Consider the following 20954-nt stretch of genomic DNA (forward strand, 5'->3'; position numbering starts at 1 on the left):
GCTTGGGGAGAGGGTGCAACTTGAAGTCATTCCTGCTGATACAAGCCATTGGAGCCAAAGCAAAGATAATAATTATCATTATCTGAATTTTTTTACTTGATGTTTTCAGATCAAATGGTTAAAACTGAAACTCTTAGACAAAAGACTCAGTATTATTTCTAAAATGTTCAAAGTATGGTGTTAACTTGCCATGCTTATATATCCTGTGTTGAGAAAAATATCTAATGATTGTAATGAATGTAAAGGCTAAACAAAAGATGAATGTAGAAAAAGTTAATAAAAAGAAAACTTTTTTCAGGATTTTTTTCTTCAAATGGTTCTAACTGCAACATTCTTGGTGAGTGTTTTAAGTCTTGAGTTTAATGCCAAAGGCATAACATATCACTTATATTTGTTAGAGGATAGACTTAGGCAATAATTTTTCTAATCCGAGAACAAAATACAACGAATTGTTTTAAAAACTCATCAAATATTAAATCAGTAAGGTGGAATTTTAAAATTTGAGACACTAACACCACTGCATACCTAACAAACACTAATACAAAGTTTAAAAGAGTACTCCATTTCAAAAGCATTTTAATCTGTGAAGTTACTTGAAGAGTCTTTTTTATATCCAGGTAAAGGCTAAAATATCCAAGGACAGAATTTTATAAATTAAATTATTGTTTCATGCAAGTATTGTAGATTGCCTTTATCTAATACAGCTATAATACTGTACTAAACATGCTCCCTCCCGCTCTGTGAACCAGAAAGAATTTACATTAAAAAAAATTTATATTCAATTATTTTATTACCATATATTATTATATACAATTTTGTTTGATAAGGAGATTATAAATCATACTTTAAACAAAACTGTATGTATGGCATAGGTAAGCAGTAACATTCTGAAGAAAAGAGAAAAGCCATGAATACATCTACCAAAAGTTTAGTAATACTGAAAAACACTAGTCTGTGCAGAGTAATGAATGAAACTTCCTAATACAATGGAACACTGGAAAATCACCGAGTACTGGAAGAACAATTTGGCTTAGCAAAAGTCAGTCAAATTAGACATATCCACACAATCAGAAGTGCATATTACCTAAAAAATGAGTCTCTCATTAGACCAGCAAACAGAGCATTCTTTCTTTGTTTGGCACTTAGCAATACAGACAAATATGGTTTAATGTGATTTTATTATTCTTAGATACAGTTTATTTTATATAGATAAAAATATACAATATTGCTTTAAAATTTTTTAATTTTGTTAAGTGTATACCTGTCATCCTATTCATAATTTAAAAAGCCTATTTTTCCACTAAATAATTCACCCAATAGCATGTGGAAGAGACTACCAAAAAATGGTTCCGTGAGGACTTAATGAAAGGCTTAAATGTAAAAATGGAATAGTAAGCCAGACCACTGGTCTAAATCTTTAGTGATCCCTCATGCTGGAAAAACATTATGAAATGTTTTAGACAAATTTTTTTACCTTAAATTGATTCTATGGATTCAGGGTTTTAACTGAAAGTGCATAGAACTGACAGATATTTTGTCTGAAGTCACTTTGATATACATCAATTTACTAAAAGAAGAAGTGAAAAATAGTGTATTTTACTGCACCTCGGTTCAAGATTCCAAAAGGTTTTTATATAATACATGAAAAATGTGTGTGCCCTTCACATGTCACATTTAAATAAAGGAGTCTTTTTAAAAAGTCACCTGAGGACAGTAAAGTTAGCAAGGTGATCATTTGCCTTACCAATAATAAAGGTCACTGTATCCTGAAACAACGTAATGTTTGTTTGAAGTTAAGAGAATGGCATGGTTGTCTTAATACAAAAGTAAAAGCAATTGGATTCATTATTTGATTTTTTTGAAAAGACACAAGAATATATGTAAGACTCAAATTACGTGCATATATAAGATATAGACTATTGGCAAATGACAGCTTGAAAATGTTTTATATTTAATTTTGTTCATTACAAACTATATATGCACCATTCATGTCATTCAGAACTTTGCATCAAACATTGCTACGTTCAATCTTTAAGCTCCTCAAATATGAGAAAAACAAATAGTTTCACTGTACTCATAAGTGAAATTTATAAAGTCAACATATTATACCTTAAAGTTCATTCTAGGTCTAAAGTAGTTTTTAAAGAATTTATACACATTGAAATGATGAGTAAAGAGCTAGAAATAAAGCTACTTGCTCCTCATTTCAAGTTAATAAATATGGTTGCATTCAAGCAGATCTTTCTGCATCTGCAATACTGACCCACCATGATGGAAACTTAAGTAAATTGCAATATATCTCTTTCTTCTGAAAACACTGTTGGAATTTTAATGCTGCAGTCTTAATATTTATATCATGATCAAAAAATAATTTGGAAAGACATTTTACTTTCAAAATTTTTCAACATAAGGCACATAGCAACATTTAAGATCTAGAAGCAACTAGGTTATATAATAAATACTTTTTCAATCATAACTTGCCCTTTTTCTGAAGAAAGTGGGTGAGTAGTGCAGTTAAAACATGCCTGGATTGATAAAAATGACTGAATTTAGGAAATACAAATAATATTTGTGCAGAATGTTATTAATTAAAAAGTATACCTGCTATCAAATAGACATCCTACAGTGTTATAGGTATAAAAAATTGTGAGGCACTTACATAACAAAGGAGGAGGAAAGCACTGAGATTATTGTTTTATAAAAGCACCAAACCACTTACTTTAACATCTGAGATAAAAGCAGAAGCTAAAAATAAAATAGTTTAATTCGATATTTGGTGTGCTAATAAGAATATAGAAGTTGAGAACTCAAAAGTATTTCATTTTTTTCTGACACAAATTTTTATTCAAAAGTGTCATAAAGTTCTCCCGAATAAGTTTTGTATATTCTCTAGCATTCAGAACATTTGTCTATAGTACAAAGTCATAATTATCTTTTAATGACTATAGTATATGTAGTTTTGGTAATTTTTTTAGCTCTTAAAAAGACTACCATTTGGTTTGGAATACTAGTGCGAACAGCATACATCAATGCCTCCATGTATAGGTGCTGATGTCCAACACTGACAGTTCCATTATTCTGTAACCTTCCATAAATTAAGCCAAAACCTAAGGTAAAAATGGGCTTGGCCTTACAGGAATCCACCGGACGTCAAGTCAGGGAAAGGTCTGGCTTCTGATGTGTGATGAAGGGGCTGAAGGTGTGTGGGAGTCTGAGTGTTGTTTATATTACTTAATTCAGCTGGATAGGTTTCGTTTAAAATTTCTCCATTCTGAAACTGGAAACAAAAAGAGCAATGCAACTTATTAGGATAGATTTTTCAAGTATCTTAAGCCACTACATGATAAGTATTTTTAAAATCTTTGCCTTGCATGTTGTTAACTTCAAATTCTTTACATAATTCAATGAAGACCAACTGAGCAAAAACTATGCGTTAGTTCCATTTATAACCTTTTTGGTTTCTCCATTAGATGGTATAGATATGTGACACACATTGGTCTCAGCTCAGAATTGGCATCAAGAGTATTTGATTAACAAATTGCCTTTGGTATCAGATAGGAATTGACGGATCAGAGAGTACCAGTTATGAGTCACAGTTAAATATATCTGTCACGCATAGGTTTGCTGTGACCAGATTTCATCCCAGTCAAGTTCTGGGTACCAAAATATTGACTGCATTTAAAATTATTAGACTGGGCTGCAGGCTTAGGACTTTTCTGTAAGAGGTCATTTCTGACAGAAGCATCTTAATATTCCTAAAACATTACAGCATGGGTCTGATTTCCTAAAGCATTTTTTTTTTGTTAAATGCTTTTAATAAGTGCTACTAAAAAGTATAATTACAGATTAAGTTACCAAATAAAATGCTTGCTCTTGTCTTCTTATAATAAAATTAGTCTAATTAGTCTACAACTGCTACTAAAAAAAGGCAGATACCTAGTTCTGTAAGGCTTTTATAGATTACAGGGCCTTTGTATTTTATATAGTTACAGGAACGTTCAAATAGTTCGAAATCATACCCTTAATTCCTTGAAATAAACTCTACCTTTCTAAAGCCTATGGAACATCAATTAATGTTAACATCAGACTTAAAAGATTCTCTAATACATTAATACGTAGTGAATGTCCTATAATCTAGGTCTTCAGAGAATGGTAGGCTTCGAATAAGTTACTGTTACAATTCATAACAAAATGCATGCCAGCAATTCTCTTTAAGTATATTATCAAAAGCAGTGCTAGTCAATTAAAATATACTGTGAGTCACATAGGTAATGTTTAAAAATAATTCCCTGGGGAAATAAGTAGGTCTACAGACTTCGTATTCCCTCACTGTTCATAAAGAAGTAGGGGCGCCTGGGTGGCTCAGTCGGCTAAGTGTCCAACTTCGGCTCAGGTCATGATCTCACAGTTTGTGGGTTCGAGACCCGCGTCGGGCTCTGTGCTGACAGCTCAGAGCCTGGAGACTGTTTCTCTCTCTCTCTCTGACCTGTCCTGGAAATTCTGTGTCTCCCTCTCTCTCTGACCCTCCCCTGCTCACACTGTCTCTATCTCTCTCTCAAAAATAAATAAAACATTATTTAAAAAAAAAAGAAGTAATACAAAGTGGCAGGAAGAGGAAGGAAAAAACTCTCAAGAGCCTAGTAATGAAATTTTAGGTTATATAAATTGTCAACAATTTACCCAAGTTACCTACCCATGCTACTTCATAGCAACATTGTGAGTATACTGAATAATGAATTTTGATGTAACTCAAGGATGAAATAATGGTAAGAGAAACTTTCACTGCCTTATCTATCAAAAAACCCCTATACAAACAAACCTATACTCTGAGACACAGAAAACAGAAACTAATGAACTTAATTTTAATTAAGATTTTCTTCAAAAGCCTACTTAAGTATATAAAATGAAGTAAATATTTTCTAACAGAAAAGCATGAAGGTAAACATGATGCATTCCCCAGTGGCCATAGAGAGCAGCTCTCATCACTATTAACTTTAAAAAGGATTTAAACTGTGCTTGCTGCTACAAGTGTTCAGATGGTGTATTTAAAAAATACAGGGGCTCCTAGCTGGCTCAGTTGGTAGAGCATGTGACTTTTGATCTCCGAGTCATGAGTTCAAGCCCCTTAAAGAAATAAGTAAAAATAAAGGGGCTCTTGAGTGACACAGTTGGTTAAATGTCGGACTTGACTTCAGCTCTGGTTCATGAGATCAAGCCATGCCACAGGGCTCTGTGCTGACAATGCAGAGCCTGCTTTGGATTCTCTGCCTGTCTCCCTCTTCTCTGCCCCTACCTGCTTTCTCTCATACATACATACATAATTTTAAAAAATAAGTAAAAATTTAAGTACAGTACCCAGCTTGACCACAAGAGAAAAAGCCAATGAGTTAAGCTTTCTTTACAAAATGCTAGAAAAACCACTCCATTGTGAAGGAGAAAATGAGGATCTAGCAGATAACATGGAGGTATTGCCAGAGAACACTGAGGAGTGTGGGACTGACTTCAGGAATCACCAAGGACAAAGGCATCTGAAGAAAGCACGAGTGTATTGACTTTAATCCAATTTTAACACATACAAAAAAGATTGAGCTTTAAAGGAATTACTTTTAAAAATGCAAATATATATTTGAAGTCTGATTAAAAAATTTTTTAATGTTTATTTTTGAGAAAGAGACAGAGCATGAGTGAGGGAGGGGAAGAAAAGGAGACAGAAATGGAAGCAGGCTCCAGGCTCTGAGCTGTCAGAAACGGAGCCCAAAGCAGAGCTTGAACTCAGAGATAATGAGATCATGACCCGAGCCAAAGTCGGACGCTTAACCGACTGAGCAACCCAGGCGACCTTGAAGTCCGAAGTTTTAAAGGGACATATAATTATAAAGAAGAGAGAGAAACCAAAGGATCTATTCTAAACAATATACTTTTTCCTAATTTCACTAACATACAACATATTCACGTTGCTGTAGCCCTTGATTTCTTTCTCCTTGACTGTTAAAAAAAAAAAAAAAAAAGATCTATTAGTAACATACTACTACTGGAAAAGTATTGGCTTATAAAATAGTAGTCACATAAAATGTTTATAATTCAGGTCTATAATTTAAGAAGAATCACTGAAAAAGTTTATTCAGCCCAATAAAACTCTTACCTGGTTTAAAAATGCCTGCGGCTCCGGCATTGTCGGGCTGTACTGCATCTGTGGCATGTGGCCGTGCGGAACCTCTGGCTGGCACTGGTACAGGGACACAGCCCCGGCATAACAAGTCTGAGGAGTTACCATGGTTGACTCTGGAGTAAGTCCATGTGTTTGGTTATCAGGAGCTTGTAAACACGTGAAAAAATCTTCTAAATTTGAAGTAGTAGGGTATGAGGATGGTTCTAAATTCCCGATGGGAAAGTCTAACTGTGCCCCCTGGGAATGTTGGGGTAGTGCGGGCTGATTACAGGGGACAAAGCTGTGTGTGTAAGGCATAGCATCCATCTCCGATTTGTAGGGACACTCTTGACTGGTCCCAGGTAAGTCCGAAAGGACATTATAGTGCTGTAGCTCTTGCTGCGGACAACTAAAAGGCACAGACTGGTTAGAGCTCCAGTTTGCAAACAGGCCATTAACTTGCATATGCTGCATCTTCTGACACAGTTGCTGCTGCTGCTCCGAGGCTACCAGGTTTTGATGGTGCTGCAGCTGCTCCTGTACCATACAACTGGAGTGCCCAGCCAGGGGCTGTTGCTGCTGGTACCCGGAACACGGGAAGGCAGGCTTGCTTAAAGAATCTTGGACGTAGGTCAGGATTTCATCTGTGAGGTCAATATCTCTGAAGTCGTCCTCACCAGAAAAGTCAGTTCTGAAAAATTCTTCATTCTGTTGCATGTCTTTGATATCTTCAAAGTCAATGCCCAGGTGTTTCATAATGCTGTACAAGTCACTATTTCTGTTGTCTGCAAAGAGCCCTGATTGACCTCCAGAGATTGCTGGATTCATTTCCTGAGACTGACCTATTTGCTCATGTTTCAGGATACTATTCCTTCCCATTGGTGCAACACTGTCTTGCCAATTACTGCATTCAATCATAGATTCATTAAAAAGATTTCTTTCAAAAGTTGTATTATTGGAAGCAGGATAGAGATAGATAGATTCATCTTGTTGCATCATAGCACCCAGGAGGGAACTGGGATGGACAGAATCCTTATTTAGAGTTGATTTGGTAGCAGACTCTCTACCACTAGCACCATTTTTAGTCCTTATTGGTAAGGGATCCATCATGGGAGGAAAAGGGTTGTTTATCTGGTATAACACAGCTTCTCCAGAAGTAAACATAAAAGGCAACTTTGTATTTCGTTTTCGTAAATGCTCTGTTCCTTCTTCATCTCTAAAATTGGGTACAAAAAAAATAAGAGTTGTATCAAACATTTTAAAAATAAAAAATGTTAAAGAAAAACAGCAAGCAAAATACACTGCAATTGAGTTTGATTTGGAACATGATTTTGACACAAGTTTTCCAGATGACAAGGGCTGGAAAACTTTGTACACAAACTTAAGTGACTTAGAATTTGTCCCAGATGGGGCGCCTGGGTGGCTTAGTCGGTTAAGCGTCTGACTTTCGCTTAGGTCATGATCTCGTGGTTCGTGGGTTCTAGCCCTGTGTTGGGCTCTGTGCTGACTGCCAGCTCAGAGGCTGGAGCCTGTTTCAGAGTCTGTGACTCCCTCTCTCTCTGACCCTCCTCTGCTCACACTGTCTCTCCCTCTCTCTCTCTTAGAAATAAATAAAAAAAAAAAAAAAAAGAATTTGTCCCAGAATCTTGTTATTATTTTCACCCTCAGTGTCCACCCCTGACATCCTCTGGCAAAACATAAATTCTAAGTGGAATAAAGATCCAATTATAAAAACAAACTCTAACAATTTAGGAATTAATTAACTCTCCTGGTCAAGGCACCCCCTGTGCAGAGCAACTCAGGACTCCTTGCCTGTGCCCACTACAGCACTGGTCATTCAGCCAGAGACATGCAGTCTACAGAAGAGATCTTCCTACAACAGTCCACTCCTTCAAGACTGGGAGACGTACCTGTTACACCTAATTAATTAGAAAGTCAGAAAGAGAGGACAGAGGAAAATTCTCCCAACAAAAAAGACAAAACTTCAGGAAAAAAAATTGAGATAAACAATCTAGCTAATTGAGCTAGCAAAGAGCTCAAAGGAATGCTCAAGGGACTTCGGAGAAGGGTAGACAAACACAGTGACAACTTCAGCAAAGAGACAGAAAATATAAAAAAGAATCAGAGTTGAATACAATAAAGACAAAAGGAATCAACAAGAGATCAGAAGATGCAGAAGAATGGATCAGTGATCTGGAAAACAGGTCATGGAAAGCAGGCAAGGAGAATAGTAAAAAGAAAAAAAGAGAGAACAAGTTCAGGGGTCTCTGAGACAACATCAAACACACAAACATTCACATTATAGGAATCCCAGAAGAAGAGAGAGGGAAAGGGGCAGAAACCCTATTTGAAGAAATAATAGCTAAAAAATTCCCTAAATTGGAGAAGAAAACAGGTTTTCAGATGCAGGAAGCAAAGAAAGCCCCAAACATGATGAACACCAAGACATATCAAAGTTAAAAGCAGGAAGAGAAAAGTAACTACTGATGTACCCCTTAACAGCAGATTGCTGTTTTTTCAGCAGAAATTCTGAAGGCCAGAGTACAGGTCTAGAGTACAGGCAGTAGATCAATCATTTATAAATGAGTGATTTAACCTTATGATGGTGAAAAGACAAAAGGAGTAAAAATCAATTAGATCTAAAAATTAGGGAATCATAAAAGATAAAAAAAATAACATCAAATAACTAAAAAATGGAGAGGTAGTAAAAACATAGTGCTTTTAGAACATGTTCAAACTTAATCATCACTATAAACTGCTATATACTTAGGATGTTATATAAGAACCTCAAGGTTAATGCAGACCAAAAATGTGTGAATGACAGACAGAAAGGAATCCAAGTATGAGACTAAAGAAAGATATCCATCAGAAGGGAAGAAAGCAAGAAAATAAGGAAAAGAGAAGAACTACGAAAAAAAATCAGAAGAATAAACAAAATGGCAATAAATACGTATGTATTAAGTATAAATGGTCTAAATGCTTCAATCAAAGGATACAAGGTGACTGGATAAAAAACAAGACCCATCTATATACTGCCTATTAGAGATTAATGACAAATTCAGATTAAAAGTGAAGGTATAAAAAATTTTCCATGCAAGTGAAAGCAAAAAAAAACCTTAAAAGACAAAATACATTTTAAAACAAAGACTATAACGAGAGACAAGAAAGGGCATTACATAACGATAAAGGGCTCAATCCAATAAAAGGATATAACAAGTGTAAATATCCATGCACCTAGCATAGGATCATGAACATATATGAATCCTATACAAATAGACATAAAGGGGCATAAATTGACCATACTACAACAGTAGTAGGGGACTTTAGCACCTCACTTACATAAGTGGATAGATCACCTGGGCAGAAAATCAATGAGCAAACAGTGGCTTTGAATGATACATTAGACCAGATGGAGTTACTAGATACACAGGGCATTCCATCCAAAAGAAGTAGAATACACATTCAAATGCATACAGAACATTTTCTAAGTCAGATCATGTTAAGTCACAAAACTAATTTTAGTACATTACAGACTGAAATTCTATCAAGCATTTTTTCTGACTATAGTGGAATGAAACTAGAAATCAATTTTGCAAGAAAAAAACTAGAAAAAACATGAACACATGGAGGCTGAACAGCATGCTATTACACAAGCAAAGGATCAACAAAGAAATCAAAAAGGAAATCAGAAAGTACCTGGAGAAAAAATGAAAATGGAAACACAATGGTCCAAATCTTTAGGATACAGCAAAGCAGTTCTAAGTAGTTTACCCTAATAAAGGCCTATCTCAAGAAACCAGGAAAATCTCAAACAAATCTAACCTCTGACCTAAAGCAATCAGAAAAAGAATAAACAAAACACAAAGCTAGAAGGAAGGAAATAATAAAAAGCAGAGCAGACATAAATGAAAAAGAGACTATAAAGAAAAGATCAATGAAACCAAGAGCTGGTTCTTTGAAAAGATAATCAATAAACCTTTAGCCACAATCAAGAAAAAGAAAATATGCAAATAGATAAAATCAGAAATAAAAGAGAAGTAAAAACCAACACTACAGAAATACAAAGGATTATAAGAGACTATCTAAAAACTTGTATGCCAACAATTTGGAAAACAAAGGCAAAACCAAATGATCAGGACTACACCAAAATAAAAGGCTTCTGCACAGTGAAGAAAACCATCGACAAAATGAAAAGACTATCTACTGAATAGGAGAAGATATTTGCAAATAATGTATCCAATATGGGATTAATATGCAAAACACAAAAAGAATTCATACAACTTACCAAAAAGAATCTGATTAAAACAAGGACCTGAATAGACATTTTTCCAGAGAAGATATACAGATGGCTAACAGATAAAAAGATATTCAACGTCACTAACCAGAGAGAATCAAAAACAAGAAATCACAAGTGGTGGTGAGGGTGTGGAGAAAAGGGAGCCCTCATTCACTGTTGGGAATGTAAATTGGCACAGCCAGTGTGGAAAACAGTCTAGAGGCTCTTCAAAAAATTAAAAAAAGACTACCATGCAATTCAGTAATTCCACTGCTGCATATTTACCCAAAGAAAATGAAAACACTAACTCAAAAAAGATAGAGGAACCCCTATGTTTATTACAACATTATTACAGTAGCCAAAATATGGAAGTAACCTAAGCATCCATTAACTACAGGATAAAGACAATGTGGTATAGGGGCACCTGGGTGGCTCAGGCAGTTAAGCGTCCAACTTGGGCTCTGTGCTGACAGCTAGCTCAGAGCCTGGAGCCTGCTTCAGATTCTGTGTCTTCTTCTCTCTCTGACCCTGCCCTGCTCATGCTGTCTCTCTTTGTCTCAGAAAAAAATAAAACATTAAAAAAAATTTTTTTAAGACGATGTGGTATATTGCTCAGCCATAAAAAGGAATGAAATCTTCCTATCAGTAAAACATGGATGAACCTAGAAGGTGTTATATTAAGTGAAAGAAGTTAGAGAAAGATGAATCCTGCATAATTTCACTTACATGGAATCTAGAAAACTAACAACACACACACACAAACAGATATAGTGTCATACATATAGAAAAAATAGGTGGTTGTCAGCCTGAAGGCGCTAGAAGGATGGGTTACATAGTTGAGTGGGAATAAGAAGTATAAACTCCCAGTTATAATATATCATGGGGATGAAAAGTGTAACACAGGGAATATGGTCAACAGTACTATAATAACTTATATGATGACAAATGGTAGCTACACTTACGGTAAGCACTACACAATGTATATCACTGTTGAATCACTATGTTGTACATTTGAAACAAATGAAACATTGTATGTTAATTATATCTAAAAAATTTTAGGAATCTGATTGGGAAGAGCCATGTCTAAATAAAAACCTAGAATCTCTATAGGAAAATAGTAGCATAATTGACATAAAAATGAAAAATGTTACATGGCAAAAGAATTCATAAATCAAGTTAAGGCATGGATAACACGTGTCATGTTTGTAATTGCACATGTATTCTACATATAGTATGTGTGTGTATAAATATATCCAACTTAATACCCATAGGAAGTAAAGAGCTGGTCCAATGAGGACCATGAGAGGTAAACACCACAGTAGAAAATAGGGAAACAATATGAACTGACAAGACACAGAAGGAATACGCCCTACTAAGATACAAAAGATGTCCTGCCTTATTGGTAATGAGGAAATGCAACAAATAACCTTTTAATAACTAATAGAATAAGAAAACACAAAACTCAAATAATAAAAACATGAACAGCAAAAACGAAATCACTGATAAATGAAGAGTACCATACCTGCAACAGAACATAGATTCTTGACCAAAGCACATGGGATCTGTTACTATCTATTTGATCATAAATAAGCTACCACAAATTTCAAAGAAATGAAATCACTCCTAGAATGTTTTCTAACATGGAAGTGATGTAAAATCCAGTAACAAGAAAATCAGGGGCGTCTGGGTGGCTCAGACAGTTGAATATCCAACTTCGGCTCAGGTCATGATCTCGTGGTTCGTGGTTTCAAGCTTCACATCAGGCTCTGTGCTGACAGCTCAGAGCCTGGAGTCTGCTTCAGATTCTGTGTCTCCTTCTCCTTCTGGCCCTGCCCCACTGGCGTTCTGTCTCAGCCTCTCTCTCTCAAAATTAAAGGCAATGAAAATTTAAACCAACCCAGAAAATCCCCAGTGTAAACAGTATATCCTACTATATTTTTAAATAAATCATAAGTGGAAAAAACAAGATATATCAAAACATGAGGACTGTACTTAAAGTTGTGCTTAAGGGGAAATTGATTGCTTAAAGAAAATGTTGGAAAAATATCAAATACACCCAAAGAAGGTAGAAAGAAGTAACAGGCAGACATAAACAGAGTAGAAAACAAGCATACAATAGGAAAACTCAACAAACCGAAAGTTGGATCCTTGAGAAGATTAGAAACTAATGGCCTTCTAGCAATATTATTTGAGAAGGCACAAATTTCTAATAACAAGAAATGTTTCTTTAAAAATCACTACAGATATTACACACTGAAAAGGAAACTGCATACAAGAGAAAAATCATCATCATGTCAATGAAGTTGACACAGCTTACTAAACACTTAGTAAACTAAAGAGAAGGGAAACTTTTAAATTAAAAACATGTATATACACACACAAATATGAACATATAAATACACATGTAGATATAAATCTATATATTTAATAGCAATATATATATAATATATATGAATATATGAAAATAATATATATAAATGTATAGAAGTATATGTGTATATATGTTTGTATGCATGTAGTATCTAGATATTTTATATGTATATATATGTGTGTGTGTATATATACATATATATAATTTAACATCGAAGACACTACCACAAATATCATACTTGAAATATTAAATGATTTCCCCGAGACGGGTAATAACACAAAATCAAAACCTGATATCATTATTTCTTTTACATTTTACTGAGGGTCTAACCAATGCAATAAAGGAATTTTAAGAAAACAACAAATGTCGAAAGATTTAAAAAAATATTGCAAATGACACGGTATATAGTAAAAATTTTGAAGGATCCAGACACTTATGAGAATAAGTAGACTTTAGTAAGGTCACTGAATACAAGCCAATATTTAAAAAATGATTAGAAAATGCTATACACATGCACACTATTCTTTTTAACGTTTTCTTTATTTATTCTGAGCAAGCGAGCAAGTTAGTGGGGGGCAGGGGGGAACAGAGAATCCTAAGCAGGCTCCATGATGTCAGTTTAAGAGCCTGACTTGGGAACTGATTGTACAAACCATGGGAGATCATGACCTGAGCTGAAATCAGGAGTTGGATGCTTAACCGATTGAGCCACCCAGGCACCCCACCATGCACACCATGTAAAAAAAGCATCACAAAATACCAAACATTTAGAAATAAAATTAAGTTAAAGATACCGAAGAGTCAGGTAAGAAAAATAAAACCCATTATTAGGATAAAGACATAGGTACATATTCATATACCCATATGCATATACATATATTCACCATGTTCAAGGGTTGGAAGAGTTAATATTGTAAAGATGTTGATTATCCCCAAATAAGCTATAGTTTCAATGTAATTCCATTCAAAATCACAATAGATAATCTGGTGGAACTTGACAACTTACTTCTAAAATATAAAGGATAAAGAAGAGACGATCTTGAAAGAGAACAATAAAAATTCCTCAACTAACATGGAGAGTTTACAGACAGACACCAAGATGTATTATAAAGATGGAGTAATTAAGATAACGTGTTATTAGAGTGAAAACAACTAGACTAATGGAACCCAGAAAGAGAACCACAGATATAATCCGCTGATTAAAATGCAGTGCAGCGGGGGAAAAAAAAAAAACAGCCTTTTCAATAAATGTTACTGTCAACCATATATACATATAAAGGAAAATATTAATGTTGATCTTACCTCAAGTCACATACGAACATCAGCTCTCTAGAGTGGAGAAAACATTTCTAATACAAATATTGGACAAAATTCTCATTTACAGAATTTATAAGAAACTTAAAAACCGGGGCGCCTGGGTGGCTTAGTCGGTTAAGCGTCCGACTTTCGCTTAGGTCATGATCTCGTGGTTCGTGGGTTTGGGCCCCGTGTCGGGCTCTGTGCTGACTGCCAGCTCAGAGGCTGGAGCCTGTTTCAGTCTGTGACTCCCTCTCTCTCTGACCCTCCTCTGCTCACACTGTCTCTCTCTCTCTCTCTCTCCTAGAAATAAAACATTAAAAAAAAACTTTAAGAAAAAAAAAAAGAAACTTAAAAAACCACTGGTTGCTTAGAAAACATGTACAGAACCCAGCACTAGTATGCATTTATTTTATTTTTACATATGGCACTAACTTTTCATCTTTCCTTCATACATCACAGTAAAACCCTGGAATTTTCTTTGGTTATTCTCTTTCTGTAACTCCATATATTTAGTTCAATAAGGTTTGTCAATTCTGTTTTCTCAATGTCCTTCTATACAGATTTTCAGTTTTTACTGGAAATTTCTCTGAGAAATTTCCAGAGAAAATTCTCATAGAATTTATTTTAAAATTTTCATGTAAGAGGATTTATAAACCAAACTATTATTAAAAAATTGAAGACATGAAACATTTTGTCTTTGTACTTACGTCAGAGGCCTCTGAGTTGCAATGATATAATCTGGTCTTCCATTTTTATACACTAAGCGCGCATTAGACTGAACCCAAGTCCATCGATTGTCTTTGGTCAGAAGTCTGAATACTATCATGCCACTTTCTCCAGTCTTAATCACTGAAACGAAATCCAAAACTTAAATTATCAAACCTGAAATCAATGTTTTAAAGAACACATCTGAAACAAAGCCACTCTGATATATATTTAGATATATTTCATTTACCACCAAAAATGATAAATGTCTTGACAACTTTTAAACACAATATATTAAAATGTAAGGAAACAGTTCTTCAGAGTTGTTTTTTTCTACTTCAGACTAAATTTATTATTTAAAAAACACTTTTTTAATGTTTATTTTTGAGAGAGAGACAGAGCGTGAGGTTGAGGGGAGTGAGGAGAGAGAGAGAGAGAGAGAGGGAGACACAGAATCTGAAGCAGGCTCTAGGCTCTGAGCTGTCAGCACAGACCCAGCTGTGGGGCTGGAACCCATGAACTGAGAGATCGTGAGCTGAGCCAAAGTCACATGCTTAACTGACTGAGCCACTCACAAGCTCCTAGACTAAATTTATTATTATTCAGTAGGTTAAAGGGAAGATTAAGTCAAAATTCTGGTAATACATCCAACTACAGAGAGAGTATACAATCTGGGGAGAACAAAAAGATTAAAATTAATTTCATTTTAAAAAGGGAATGTTTCTACCGCTTAGTATTTTATTTAACCATTTTAAACCATAATCTATATTAACACAGACTTATAAATAAATGATGCCATTTAAAATGCTATTAGAAACGGAGTGAAACATGGGGCAAAATGTTTATTTTCATAGTAATTAAAATATGAGACTCTTGTGCAGTAGGTGTGGAACAGTTAATGAACAGTGTAATTCCAGTTAATCATAATGGTATGACACTGACTGTAAGTTTATCCAAATAATTGCTTTAAACTCGTTACATTATGTAATAATTTAAAACATGCAATAGAATATATGCCATTTTTTCAGACATGGCATAATGAAATACAACTTACTCCGGATATGGTACTCTGCACAATAAAGCATGTCACCCGCGTGAACAAATTGATATCCTGATCCTCTCATGCACAATTCTGCTTCAGTATAGCCTAAAACAAGTTTTCCTCTGTTTTTTTTTTAAAAAAAAAAGGTAAAATAAGAGATTAAAATTTAACATGAATGAACGAAACAACCTAATCGTTATATGCTATTTTCTGCAATGTTTTCCTTGATTCAGAATTTCATATTAGCAAGTAAAAACAACAATATCTATGCAAGTGCCCTCTTTTGTTTCTGGCTGTTAATATCAGTTTTATTTTCTTAAAAAAAAAACCATGAAAATGAGCATGTCTAAAGATGAATCTGACACAGCAGATTATGTAGGTAAAACAGAATTGTTAATCAAAACCTAGAATGCATATACTCCATTTCAAGAGGTGAAGTTTTTCAAATCTGTCTGCATTCTCATATTAGGGGAACACCAAGTGCAGGTTTTGATATGATATGAATGCCAATATCACAGTCTACTTCATAATTTTCTGGAAGTTACTCAACTTCTAGGGTTAAAAATCAAATAGTTTGTGCATTTTAAAAATGTAAAACACACCAACAAATGTCATCAGGACAGTGCATCTTACTAATAGAAGCAAATCATCTTTTTGATAAACTGTGACAAGTATTGTAAAAAAATTACAAGAAGCTTTATAAGCCACATGAAATTATTTTAAAAGGCTACACTGAAAGAGTATGAAGTAACAGCTAATAGACTAATAAACGTTATAATCTATGCTACATGTTTTACATGCTAAGACAGATATGCTGCACCAAAATATACATTTAGTGAAAGAAAACTGAACAAGTTTTACGTACTTGGCATCACAACCGGTAGGTGTAAAGTCCAATTTGTGTTTGGTTCTAAAGATGAAGTTTTTGGTTCGAATTTCCAGTATGGAAGGTGGCTGAAGTGGAGTAGCTATTGCAAACAAAGCCAACTGAGGTGGAAGTATTGACCCATCCTTTCCTTTCTTGTTTTGTCCGTGAAGATACTTTAACCTCCCCTGGAAACTCATTGCCTTTAAAAACCAAAACCAGCTCGTTAAAATTTACACTTTAAAACCCTTCATTTCCGAAAGCTCAGTCATGAACATTTCCAGTATTCTTGATAATTCCATAAAAGTTCCTGGGGCTGACTGATGCTACTTGCATTCTTTTCTCCGCAAGAAGCCCATTATAACTATCCCAAAGGACAATATGAATACTATCCTACAGGGGCTGCCCAGTAAGCCACTCCTTTTCAACTGTCACCACAAAAATGCCTGTTATCATCTCTGAGCTCACCACTGCCCTGTCATTCACACCTACAGTATACAGCTCCTTCCCCCCATGCCATTCGATACATGTTTCCTAAATGAATGATCAGTACTAACGTCATCAAGTACACATTAATTTTCAAATAGAGATGAACTATATTCCAAAGCTCATGGTCTATTTCATAACTCATGGCTATCTTTTATATAGAAATAAAATACAGTTTAAAATACAGTTTTATTAAAACACTAAAAATGAATCATAAAGTCACATAAAGAATGCAGAACTCAAGATAACAATAAAGAGGGGTGCCACCTCTGACTCTGGCTCAGGTCATGATCTCATGGTTCGTGAGTTCAAGCCCCGTGTCGGGCTCTGTGCTGACAGCTCAGAGCTGGGAGCCTGCTTTGGATTCTGCGTCTCCCTCTCTCTCTGCCCCTCCTCTACTCATACTCTGTCTCTCTGTCTCTCTCTCAAAAATAAACATTAAAAAATTTTAAAAAAATAACGGGTACTTTTAGAAGACCGAGGAAACAAAGATAATTTAAATGTGAACATGATCAACTTAGTTGCTTAAAACAGTATTAATCAGGCTGAGGGATGATTCTGACCTCCACAAGATATGGTAGCAAAACAAAGAACCAAAGACCTGATTATGCAAATTCCACCAGAAAAACACCTATTTGCTGATTGTCAGTTTTTTTTTTTTTTTTTTTTAACATTTATTCATTCTTGAGAGACAGAGAGACAGAGCATGAGTAGGGGAGGAGAAGAGGGAGAGATAGGGAGGCACAGAATCCAAAGCAGGCTTCAGGCTCTGAGCTGTCAGCACAGAGCCTGATGCGAGGCTCGAACCCACAAACCATGAGATCATGACCTGAGCTGAAGCCAGATGCTTAACTGACTGATCCACCCAGGCACCCCTACAACCATTTTTCTATATGACAGTTACCGTAGCTGTGTAGAAAAGGACATGATAATTTTCTGTTCAGCAGGAATTAAATCCAAAAAGGGTATAAAGCAGCAGACAGTCTGCTAAAAAAAAGGGCTACAAAGTTCTTGTTTACAGAAAAAAGGTCCCAGAGATATTTTGGCAAAATACAAGGTCCCATCTGACTTCTCTCAGTCTTTGTTACTACATCCTAAAAGATGGAGATTTTGATGGGGCACCTGGGTGGCTTAGTCGGTTAAGCGTCCGACTTTCGCTTAGGTCATGATCTCGCGGTTTGTGGGTTCGAGCCCCGTGTCGGGCTCTGTGCTGACTGCCAGCTCAGAGCCTGGAGCCTGTTCTAGTCTGTGACTCCCTCTCTCTCTGACCCTCCCCTGCTCACGCTGTCTCTCTCTCTCTCTCCTAGAAATAAATAAAACATTTAAAAAAAAAAAAAAGATGGAGATTTTGAGTCACGGAAGATATTAGAAATCTGAAAAAACAAGTTACTTTCCTTCATGAAATTATTTTATATAGTAGGTTTCTAAAATCAAACTCCAATCTAGCCAAAAAAAATGGTTTTGACATTTCTTTCTTACTTTCTGAAACACAACTGCTAGTATCAGAAGATTTTGCACCTTACCAGAAAACCAGATGAGTTATCCAGGAGACACCTTAGTCGGCACACGAAGCTCCTCTCCATAAATGAAGAGTTTTCTGGAGGAAGCTGGTCAGGGTTATAACAGACTGCTGGCTGGGGGAAGCCATTTGCTTCTGCAGACATAATAGCAACACAAATTTACATCCCATTTTGCTACACAATCAAGTGTCTGGATAGCTAAAATTTGTGTCAATTTCTAAACTGGATTCTATTCTGAATATAAAAATGAAGAATCATTTTAAAAGAGGAGCTAACGAAAAGAAATATATGCACAGAATATCACTTTTACTACACAGAACTTAACCTACTCAGTTTTGTTTTTATTTCTATTGTCAATTTTCATCTCTAACACTTTGTATCAACACCTTCACACATTTCTAAAAGCAGAACAACAACTTCTACACACTCTAGGATCAACTTTATACACTCTTTCCAATCTTTCAAAAGTTATTTTTATAAAATATAGTACTAAGTATGGTAACACTTCCTCACTTGAAATTCATCAGTGGTGGTCATTTGTCAAAATATTCCTTAGGTCATCAGTCTCTATGACTTGGCTGTGACATACAGCTGCAGACTCCTGTCTTTCTGCTTCTTCCCTACCTCTGCCAAGGAGTTATAAGCCTCCAGAGGTTCTCTGCCTCCTTGTACAGAGGTATATTAAAAACTCACCAATGTTATCTTTCGGTAAACATCCTTACCGTCAGTTCTTTGTCCAGAGTCTGTACACTGTGGAGGGTTTAATGTCCAGTGCAGCTGACGCTGAAATTCAGGTCGGTCTTCAGTGTGAATAAGTTCATACACACTCTGATGTATGACATCAGACTAAAGAAAAAAGATAGAGGGAAATTTTTTTAAAGTACTGACTAAAAAAATGTGGCTTACTAAATTAATTTCAGAATGTGACTAGGTTACTGGGTGGTTGATAATGGTGATGAATGCACATTAGACGGATGATCACAGAGCTGTTCAGTCATCCAAGACAGGAAAGGCTAGATGGAGGGAGCTCTGTAACTGGTGAGCCTAGCGCTCCTTGCCAGCACTTCCCTACCTCGTCATTCCTTCATTGCAACACATTAAGTTCTATGTGTTTTCAGCCACTTATTGTTCTTTTATATCCTAATTTTTTTCACAAAACTTTGTCTAAAAACAGTTGTCTTAGACTTCTCTAAGCTTAGTATTAAATATCTTTCACTGTCCTATAATGACTTTTCTCTATATTAAAGTTTTATTTCCAGTACACTCTGGAAGAGTAAGGAATTATGCCTTTAGTGGGTCAGAATCCTTCTTTTGACTCTCCATAAAACAGGCTTTGTCGCAGAGCCAGGTTCCCCTAGTTTAGCTATCTAGACTCACACCTCCCAGTGAACTTGTCCATTACCCAATTACCAGAGTTCTTATCTAAAACACAGACTGGAGCATACAGATTCCCTTAACAAAAAAGCTAGAGGCTTCCACTGTGTATATAACACAGTTTAAACTTCAGTCTGTATAATAGTGCAGACACTGTTATTCAAACCAGCAGTCTGGACATCACCTGTGAGATTGTTTGGCATGCAAATTCAGAGGCCCCACTCTGACCTACTGAATCAGAGTATGTGGCATGGGACCCAAAGATTTTAGTTTTATATCAAGTTCTTCAAGTGAGTCTTAACACATTAGAATTTAAGAACTACTGATACATAAGGATAGCTAGCAGTCAGGTGTACTTACAAACTGTTCTCATGTCACATAGACACTCTTGCCCCTCAGATAGGACAAACACCACTCCATCTACGTACCATTTATTCACGAACATTAAACAAATCCAACACATTTCCCTCTTAAGCTACTCCCAGTCGACCGCTTACAGTAGTACTTCCATCTTTTCTTTCCTGTGTTCCCTCCACAAAAGTCCAACCTCTGGATCTTATGCTTAAATACTAATTGCATCAGGATACCTTCTATTATCAGCATTAAGTCAGAATTAGAGATATAAACCATGATATTTTGCCTGTACTTTTACATATCACCTCATTCATTTCATAGCTGCCACATGCCCTCTGGTATCCATAACTAATCTGATGGCAAATATTCTCCGGTCTGCCCCCCATCCAATGTTTCTAATATATGAGATTCTTTAACAAGAGAAAGATGAAACACAACATGCATGAATCTCATAAACATTTAAGAAAATTATAATGCAGTAAATTATTAATAGTAAAGAAATTATTAGAGGCAA

General features: G+C 35.5%; 1 protein-coding gene across 1 annotated transcript in view; it reads right to left on the reverse strand.

Moving 5' to 3' along the window:
• Positions 1-855: 855 nt before the first annotated feature.
• AHR (aryl hydrocarbon receptor) overlaps positions 856-20954 on the reverse strand; it is a 51762-nt gene continuing 31663 nt past the window's right edge. Inside the window, exons 5-11 of the mRNA XM_039223363.1 lie at positions 19435-19558; positions 18716-18846; positions 16707-16909; positions 15854-15963; positions 14802-14943; positions 6143-7364; positions 856-3277 (exon numbers count right to left, since the gene is read on the reverse strand). Coding sequence (XP_039079294.1) covers positions 3131-3277; positions 6143-7364; positions 14802-14943; positions 15854-15963; positions 16707-16909; positions 18716-18846; positions 19435-19558 — 2079 coding nt within the window. The 3' untranslated portion in view covers positions 856-3130. The remainder of the gene's footprint in view (positions 3278-6142; positions 7365-14801; positions 14944-15853; positions 15964-16706; positions 16910-18715; positions 18847-19434; positions 19559-20954) is intronic.

This window comes from Hyaena hyaena, unplaced genomic scaffold (genome assembly GCF_003009895.1).
Source record: "Hyaena hyaena isolate Hyena2069 unplaced genomic scaffold, ASM300989v1 scaffold_1337, whole genome shotgun sequence".
In the NCBI taxonomy this organism is placed as follows: Eukaryota; Metazoa; Chordata; class Mammalia; order Carnivora; family Hyaenidae; genus Hyaena; species Hyaena hyaena.